This window comes from Daktulosphaira vitifoliae, unplaced genomic scaffold (genome assembly GCF_025091365.1).
Source record: "Daktulosphaira vitifoliae isolate Bord-2020 unplaced genomic scaffold, ASM2509136v1 Scaffold_2, whole genome shotgun sequence".
Classification (NCBI taxonomy): Eukaryota; Metazoa; Arthropoda; class Insecta; order Hemiptera; family Phylloxeridae; genus Daktulosphaira; species Daktulosphaira vitifoliae.
Window position 1 is genome coordinate 36,667,603 of NW_026099573.1, and position 10,337 is coordinate 36,677,939.

The window sequence follows — 10,337 nt, forward strand, 5'->3', positions numbered from 1 at the left end:
TACTAAGGAATATTGAAAATTGCGAGATATGATATAATGAATATTATAATTGAAATTGCTGAAAAAATGAAAGCAACACTATTTTCAGTTCTAAAGCATTTCAAAAGAGTAATAAAGAAAATCCAATGTGTTCTCTTGAAAAATATAAAATATATTTCGTTTTTCAAGTTTTGACTACTGGGGCCATTAGGAATCCACGATGGTCCCAGTGATCTTCAAATTATACTCAAAAACCGGTCTCCTACATCACATACCAACCGTGTTCACGAATCATTCCTATAATTAATACCTACCCACCATTTCTTTTAGAGCTGTCATACAGCTACCTATAATTTCTCTCCGCATTAATCTCCTAGTTTATTATATTATTTCATTATGCCTCCGTAAACCAATCTTAAGTTCTTGTAATATATTCTCTCTGCGGAATTTGTCTTAAATTGCTACGTTATGTTAAAATATAGTTCTTGGTAAACTGATCTTGGTTATTAAAATGTCATGATTTTTATTAGCCAATATATTAAGACACCAACATGTTACTTTTATACATTATAAACAGCTAATAAATTATAATCCAATTTGTACATTACTTGAATTTTAGAATCTCGGCTATGATAGTAGCTGTTTGAATACCGCCAAAATTTGGGGCGATGGTTAAACTTGGGACAGTCTATCATTTAAGCCACGTGCATCAACGGCAGTAGTAGAATATTTACTAGTATTATTAATAAATATAAAATGATTGTTGACAAAAATTAAGTGATGAAATCTGTAAAATATTTAATTGAATTGAGAATTTATTTAATCGACCAAGTTTAATCACCGCCCCGAGTAAGTCTATTTTATTTATTAAACATTTACTTAAAAATGTTTTAAATTAAATATTATTTTTCATTTTGAAATTTGTTTGGATATATTGGAACAGTAGGCTTATTGTATTATTTCTATTGTCTTTCCACTATTTTAAAATACAAGGTTAATGTATATATATATATATATATATATACATGTCAAAATACTTCATGATAGTTAGACATGATAAGGTATGGAAAGGGTTAGGTAAAATTTTAAAAGGTTGCCTAAATTAAGCCCCTTTAATAAAATCAAATGTAAAAACGTATATATAGATTGGGGCTTTCTAAAAACAGTTTTAATTACTCAATGCGGTTTATGTTATAATAGATGGCATTTTTTATAATAGCGTGGCTACGATGAGTTATTGGCGCATTCATAATACTACAACATTGTTTCCTCGAGACGTAGCACCGTAATTAATCTAGCTCCCTAAGGCAATGTATCTAGTGTGGTTAAATAATCATAAATTAATTGTATAGACGGTACGGGGTAGTCGTTAAGTCTTCTAGTTTGCTTTATCGCACGTACCACAACCAAAACTGGGTGCTCTACTCCGAATATGTAATGTATTTTTATTATTACAAACATAAAAGATTTAAAAAAAATGATTGCTTTGGTATTATTTACGTGCAAGCCCATTGATATTGATAAATCAATTGTTGTTTACGACTGCAATCTGTGTTATTATATCTTCAGGATACATCTCTAAATAATACACGTTTTCAATAGAAACATTCATTATTAACTTTTAGAAGCAATCATAATGAATGATTTTTTTCATCACGGGGACTTTTTTGCTTAACGTCTAAATTAACATAAATATTTTAATAACAGATAAAATATAATTGCGCATTAAAATTTTTGTTTTGTTTTTATAATCTAAAAATTCATAAATGAAAATATACTAAAATAAAAAAAGCAAAACATGTTCAAAACAGTATGCGGTATTGTTTTTTGATGATACATTGTACATCAGCATGACTGTATAGTTTACGGGTTCGGTCATCTTGAACAATAAATTATATTAATGCGGTGTATTACAGAACTTGTACCAGTAGTAAAAATATTATGACTATTTTTAATAGTTATGTTACATTTAATTCATATTTCATTTCAACCAACAAAAAAAAGCTTTAAAAATACCTCCGGACTTTGTCGACAAGCGGATGATTGTTTAATGAATTGAATACAAAAATTATATTATGACTCGGGAAAAAAGTCTAGTTGATACTTAAAAACTCATTAGTGTCTTTTATATATATATATTTTTAAAAATATGTTTGAAATTATAGAACACTGTATCAAAATTATTGTTTACACGTCTAGCACGTCATAATTTGTAAATTTATTAAGTACAACGCTAACTACTTTAATCTTAAAACGGTTTTTTATTTTTTTATGCCTCCGCTCTATTTACAATGTAGTTTTGACGATCGCATACAATAAATGTTTAAAACCTGAAAACGAGCCGAGAAAATTATTCGCACATCATGTTTTGTGTTGTAATAGTCAATAATAAATTTGAAGAATCCCATACAGCACCTAATCATTTTTTTTTTTCATGTGATGTGTTTCAAGTAACAGGACAACGTTTGAAGTGGTGACTTCTTGGGTTTATCAAATACTGGTGATGGATTATATGCGAAATTCATAACTGAGTATCGATTATTTTTAAAAACACAATAGTACATCAAGTTTTTATCGTTTATTTTGACGTTTCACGTTAATAATATAATACAATGGGCGGTAATAACATTATACAAGTATTTTTGGTACCTCGCTATACACAGCGGCGGTATTTCTCCAGCAGGGTCTCATTATAATGTTGGTGGGTTGTTTGTGCTCTGTTTTCACTGGAGTAAAAAACACTGGTTATGAAATTAACCTCGCAGCGGGCGTCTGGGGCGGAGTAACCCGCACACGACGTCGTAAAATCCGACCCTCTGGGCTTTGGGCCACTTATAGAGATTTTCTTCCATTTTTTTTTTTTTTACATTTGACGACGTGGTGTCATAATATTGCTATTTAACGTTTACCGCTCGAAGTCATGTAACACTACTCTTACAAAACAGACGAATTGTGTTGAATATCAAGTGAAGAATACAGTTGCGGACAGTCGTTTGCAGAAGACACTAAATGATACTTTGATTTGTGTATTACTAGATGGTAGATCAGAACTTGAGCACATCACACCATAACTGTTTTGTATACGTAATAATCGATATAATTACCCGGGGCGTAAAAACAATTTTTTTATTATTATTATTAATATTGTGTATCGTACATCTGCTCCTATAGATCAGTTCCGCGGATCTGAGGCGTGTGTTATGATATTATATCTATTGGTACCGGAGGCGATGTATGATAGTTATACATACATACATATATATACGTGCGAGTGTAAAAAATGATGTCGAATCGATAGTTAATACCACGTCACGTCGGCAGTATTAAGATATTTATTAACGATAGTGCGTAGAACAAACGATAAAGAAAAACTATACCCTTGAAAAAAATACAACCTATGCCTGTGGTGTATTTGAAGTGGTGATCTCCTTGATCGATGTTTATTGGCTTTGTTATAACGGTTCGTTATAGTTAAACAACATGTTATTATGTATTACATTGTCATATTCTGACAACACGGTGTAATTTATATCAGTCAGTACAAATGAATCAATAACTAAGCGACATTCATCAACTTTCTATTTTCCAATAACTGTGTACTTACATTTCAAGGTTAGGTATCAACAAAGCTATATATTTTGTTTGATAGAGAAATATTAATATATTTTCATTACAGTCAAATATAACAATTGTATTACACAAACTGCTGAATAATACAGCCCCATTTGTATTTCGTTCTTAAAATGTATCGATGGAGGTTTATAGTTCTAAAGTGTTCGTTAAAAAATAATATATTTATAACAAATGGTAGTATAAGTACAAAATAATAGAAAAACAATATTTTTGTATGGTCTTAACAATTTTCTTTGAAAAAAATTGCAGGTGAGAATCGAAAGCTAAATATTTCGTAATTAAATATAATTTAGTTAGGCTCTTTAGAATAAGTGATAATTTATCATCACTTTTTATACACATTTTATAGTGACATTTATTTATGTTAAGATCATTTTCATTAAAGATACACCCGTTTGATATATTATTTATATCTTTATAAAGTAAATTAGTAAAATTAGTGAATAAATTATATCAAATCTTTTGTATATATTTCTTGAGATATAATGAATCATTTAACAATCATTTTTTGAAGTTTTATAAAAAATTTTTCTTTCATAATAGCAATTATAGTTTTTAAAATATTTTTTTTTTTTTAAGTGACTACAATAATGATAATATAAAAGAATCTTCGTGTTGTGGTACATATAAAATTCTTAAAGTGTTCGAATACCCCATACCCTTTTTCCAACCAGTGACAACTACAATAGGATCACTAGTTTTGATGAAACCGTGACCTTTACCAAACTTAATTGCATATATTACACGTCGATCTACATCTTTAAGCCAATCTGGTAATGTAGGTTCTAAAATAAAAAAATTAAAAATAAGTTATCTAATAGCGAGTAATTATTTAGTGAGATGCAAAAATTCATAAGTATTGTATTTGATTATTAAAATAACTTACCATTGTAATGTAATGGGAAAACGCCGCGATAAATATGACACTGGCGAGCTACTTGAACGTTTCGTGTTATGGCTATTATTGGACTACGAGGACGGTATCTTGAAATAAGATGAGCTGAGGTGCCAGAAGATGTGAGTACAATAATTGCAGCAGCTTTACTCCTGTTGGCCGCGTCTACCGCAGCAATAGCGGTAGTATGAGAAGCATCCAGAGGCAAGTTAACCTTAATCAAAATTCTTTTTATTGGCTATATATATATTTTATATTAAACAAAATTCTATGGTAAATCTTTGGTCCATATAGGGTGCCACACGATGTTTTGACTATTTGCCATAAGAAAAGTATATATATTCGTCAAAACATTGACGGTAACTCTGTATATAGACTGAGGTGTAAATTAAAAAAAAAAAACCTACACAGTGGACACTAGGGTGGCCCTCAAAAATCGAATGTCTTTTTTTTTTTACGCTACCCCTTAATTTTTTTTTAATGGTCAAAAAAATTAGCTGTGCAAAATTTGGTACCAATCCGTTAAGGTTAACCCGTGCCACCGGGCCTATTAAGTTGAGTCGAAGAGTCAAATTTAATAGAAATAACTGATCTATGTCTCGTAACTTTTTTTTCTTTTAACTTAGAATTATAAAAGTAAAACTCAAGTAAAGGCAATTTTACAAGAAATTCAAAAATAATAACTTCAATGTTGCTTTATCAGTAAATAGCCCACAAAAACACTACATACAGTAAAAAACATGTGAAAGTCTTAAAATACGTTATAACTGATTTTGTTGATTTTTAATTATTTATTTTCATTTAATTTTTGAAAACGCATATTCGTTTAAAAAAAGATTCTAGAAGTTTAATTTTTTATGCCAAGTACGATAATTATATTAGATTTATTATTTTATGGACAGTTAATTAATGATTAATTACAAATTTAACAGTTTAATTTAATTGTTATTAACAATTTTTAATTAATTTTTTTTTTAATAATAATAACTTTAAAAAAATCAGTTATTTCCATTAAATTTGACTCTTTGACTCAACTTAATTGGCCCGGGGGTACGGATTAACCTTAACGGATCGGTCCCAAATTTTGCACAGCTCATTTTTTTGACCATTAAAAAAAATTTAAGGGGTAGCGTAAAAAAAAAAAGACATTCGATTTTTGAGGGCCACCCCCTAGTGGACACGTGGCATAGTTGGGTCAAGTATAATGATGTCTGACAGTGATTAAAATTACTATCATAAAAACGCTTCGATGCGAATCTGTAGTGTTTAAATTGTAAATTTGTGGATTATTCCAAAAGTTACATAATTTTCTATTTCCTTATTTATATACTGACATATGACATATGACATTTTCTATTTCTTTATTTATATACTGATTACAATTTTTATGATTTATAAATGTAATATATTTTTTAATATATAAAGGGAAATAGTCCTATTTAAAAAAACAGTATGTCGCATAAAAGAATAATATAAATAGTAATTATCTTAAAAAAATTATAATGATCCATACATTTTTCAAAAAGTTAAAAATATAAAAAATAATTTTTTTACAAAAATCGTATTTTTTTTTTTTTAACTTTGATGTCCGTTTTCATCATGGAATCAAAATGAAGTTTTTTTTTTCATAATAAAGTATATAAAATAAGCTTTATTTTAAGATATATAAATAAAAGTGTCAGTATTTCCGGAACACTTTCAAAAATTAAGTTTAAAAAGTTCTACTTAAGTTTTGAACCCCCCTGTAATAAGGGAAATGGTCCAATTTAAAAAAAAAGTATATCGAATATAAGGTATATATAAATATTATTTCTCATAAAAAAATTGTATTGATCCATACATTTTTCAAATAGTTATAGCATTTTAAAGTTAAAAATGTAAAATACAAAATTGAGAATTTTCACACCCTATTTAAATCTCCCCCTGTGGGTATGTAAAGGGTCAGATTTATAAAAAAAATACATCAAATGGTAGGTAAAGACATTATGCATTTATAAAAATAAAATTATATTGATTTGGTAATTTTTGAAATAGTTATGTCAGTTTTAAGTAAAAAAAATTGAAAAAATGTCTAAAATTAACGATTTTTAAATTTGTAATTTTTTTTGGAGATTTCCCCCATTTACGGGGAATGAGGGAAATTTTTTCAATTTTAGAGAGTAATGCGACTAGATACGATTTGTGATATTTTGACATATCGTTGAAAGAAATCGGTTCGGTAAGAGCTTAGAAAAAGTGGTAACAGACACAAAAAAAAACATCATAGTAAAATTAATACCTTCTCAGCTTCGCATCGAAGTTAGAAATATTCATATACATATTGTATATTCTACATTTTTCTTCGGAATAATCGTAAAAATATGTATTTTCAGTGTTAGTAACACCAGTACAAAAGTGATGAGTAATTTAGGAAGCGCCTTAGTAATACATAGTTCATAGTACATTTTTTTTACTAACAGAAGATGACAGATCTATAAATAACTGTTTTTGCCAAATGGCTGTTTCGGCCTCTTTACAGATAGTAGCCATTGCTCTGACACATTCCAAAGGGTATACTCCTTTAGCTGTTTCTTCTGATAACATGACACAATCTGCACCGTCTAAAATTGCATTAGCAATGTCATACGTTTCGGCTCGAGAAGCTCGAGGTATATTAATCATCGATTGTAACATTTGACTAGCACATATCACTGGCTTACCGGCCTACATCGATTACTTGATTATTGAAAAAGAATTGTTCTTGTACACAAAAAGTACCTTGTTACATTGAGCAATTATAGCTTTTTGTGCTAAAAAAATTTGTTCGTGTGAAATTTCAATGCTTAAATCGCTTCGGACAATTATTATACCATCAGAAACCTTAATAATTTCTTCTAAATTTCTAATTGCTTGACGACTTCCAATTTTAGATATTATAAGAATATTTTTCCCGTCTTCGCCTAAAAGTATAGAAAATAGATAAATCGTTCATTTTCAAAAAACAAAACAAAAATTCAACTTCATCTTCAGCATATATAAAATTGAACTTAGTATAATTTAAAACAAGATATTTTTCATTTCTACTATGTAGCATATCCAGGGATGCTACTTTCCTAGGGGATGGAGAAGTTCCCCCATTGGCCGTGCTATAACAATATTTTAAATAACAAATCAACAAAGAAAGGTATTTTCATTTCATTTTTTGATAAAAATGTAGATTAAAATTGAATTCATTTTTATGAATTATAGTAAATATTATGTTTATTGTAAAAAATAAATTATTTTTTAGCATCGATTTTTGCGATAGCTTTTGGAAGTTAATTTGAAACCTACAATTATATTTTTACTAATTAATGAAAACTAAATTAAATAAAATGTTGACTGGCCGATAATCAGTATTGTATTATTTATTTAAATAAATTTATTTTATAATAAATAATTATAAGTTGTCAGTTAATTAATCAATTTTAACCCTAAAATTTACTTTTAAAAATGATTTTTTCTTACTTTGAATATTATTTTTAACAAATCACCCCGTTTTCAAAATACTTAACACGATTAAAATACTCATATTATTATTTGTTTACCCAAAACGCTTCTAATTTCATTGACAGTCGAAGCATTTTGAACGAATGAAGCAAATATCATGTCTACCCCTTGCTCGACACCAAATCTCAAATCATTTTTGTCTTTTTCAGACACAGTAGGTAGATCCACAGGTACGCCCGGTAGATAGATTGCTTTGCGGTTTCCTAACAATCCGCCACTTTCAATAATGCAAACTATATAATTGCTACCTGTTTTTAAAAAATAACAAAATTCATATTTGAATTATTCCTTATTTTTTAACAAAGGTGATTTATTTTTATGAGAATATCATTTATATGTAAAATATGTTATACAAAATCGTTTGTTTATCATAATATATTGTTAACAATGAAAATTCATTAGAAATTCAATAACTAATTTTCATTATCATTTGACATAATCTATGTCAAATTATCCAGAAATGGTTGCCCGACAACCTCATTTTATTAAAAATTAATATTGAATAACTGTGTGTTTTTTTAACGTTTTAGCTATTTTTAACATTTTTTACGTTGAAATTTCAATAAAAAAAAAAATTGTTATAATCTAATTATAGCATAAATATTAAATCCTGAAAATTTAAGAAAAATATGAGGTGGTCGTGCAAACCACTTCTGGATAATTTGGTACGGATTGACCCTATCTTATCTTTTTTGAACTTTCTTAGGTACCGATTTGTTTGACCTTCAATGAAATAAAACCATCGTCAATAAAAACTCGATTGCCTGGTTTCACTACTTTTGCAATATTTGGATAGTCTACATAAATATCGGTGGCCGATCCTCGATATTCAAACTCTTTGTCGGCAGTTAAACGTATCTGATCACCTTTTTTTAACTCAATCTCGGCGTAAACGCCCTAAATCAAATTTCATAAGTTTACTGGAAATGACAACAATGTATATGATATTATGTTTTACATTTTCCAATATACCAGTTCTGATTTCGGGTCCCTTTGTATCCAAAGCTATGCCCATTGGTCGATGAATGCCAACTTTTTTACTGTAGTTTTCAGTGGCTTTCCTGAAATTTTTTATAGTATTCGCATGGTAATCATGGGAACCATGAGAAAAGTTTAAGCGGCCTATGTTCATACCGGAATTGATCATTTCTTCGAGGGTGTCAACTGCAATAGACGCTGGTCCTAAATGTATATAAAATTCTAACTTTTATTGTGGTGTTTATTTAGATTGCACTACAAATCAATTCACCGATAGTACAAATAATACTCGATAGACGAAAAAACTGATTTTCATTATCTATGTCGAGAGAACTCATATAATCCAGTCGGGTAGTCGTGCTGTCGATTAAATGGGCTGTTTTCAGCATCATGATACACAATTATTGTACAATCAACTAATTCACAAAACACTTATTGTACAGTTACAATACTGATATTGTTATATCAGTATAGTAAATACAACAATAAGATTTATTTATCAGACGATTGCCATGGACTTATTTCCATAAATCGGCTAGAATTATTAGAAAAAAATAAAATAAAATTTGAATATTTTCTGGTAACGAAAAAAATTGTTTTCCGGGTGAAGCTTAAAAATACAAAAACTGCGTGATGCATCAAGACAAGATGCTACGCAATGTCTGAATATATTGGCGCAGATACGGTGGTAGATGGTAAAGGCGGTTGGGTAACATTACGGTAAAAGAAAAGCAGAAGAATATCCACATGTCAGTTGGCACGAACAGGGTGCTGAAAGCAAAATGAATACGGACGTTTGAATGAATGTGTTTTTTTTTCTCACACATATGCTGCCCGTGTTATTACTACAGTTACTGATGACGGTGTGATCATCCCAAGCACTTCCTGCCCACGCACAAGTCGTTACCACAGTGTGCGCCCGACAATGATGTCTTTTTGGGACGAATAAGCGTCCGTGTCATTAGCCATTATTACTTCCCTTTTTTTGGTTACCTACATTACGTTTATTACAATGGCTTATACGCCATTTGGCCACTTTGTGAATTAACAGGAAACCACAACACTTTTGTTTGTATACCGATTTACAAAGAATTTCATAGAAAATTCGTAAAAAAAATGTTTAGTCAAAAATAGTGCGTTTATTATTCAATTAGAAATCTGTTTACAATTATATGTAAAAAAAAAATATACGCATTTTTCAAGTGTTATCATATTATTTACGTTTTTATCATCAGAAAATCATTACGGCTTTTTAGAACTGTAATTTTCAACAAACTCTATGACGTCATCCCAACTTTACTGTAAAAGTTCAATTTGTAGAAGC

At 29.1% G+C, this 10,337-nt stretch overlaps 1 protein-coding gene across 1 annotated transcript; it reads right to left on the reverse strand.

Annotated features, from left to right (window-relative positions):
• Nucleotides 1–4,097: 4,097 nt before the first annotated feature.
• LOC126899280 (pyruvate kinase-like) lies at nucleotides 4,098–9,848 on the reverse strand. Its single transcript, XM_050674001.1, has 8 exons — nucleotides 9,285–9,848; nucleotides 8,994–9,217; nucleotides 8,746–8,932; nucleotides 8,074–8,283; nucleotides 7,265–7,446; nucleotides 6,965–7,210; nucleotides 4,499–4,721; nucleotides 4,098–4,397 (listed from the first exon to the last, which is right to left on the reverse strand). The coding sequence occupies exons 1-8, from the start codon at nucleotides 9,403–9,405 to the stop codon at nucleotides 4,195–4,197; spliced, it is 1,596 nt and encodes a 531-aa protein (XP_050529958.1). The 5' UTR covers nucleotides 9,406–9,848; the 3' UTR covers nucleotides 4,098–4,194.
• Nucleotides 9,849–10,337: the final 489 nt, after the last annotated feature.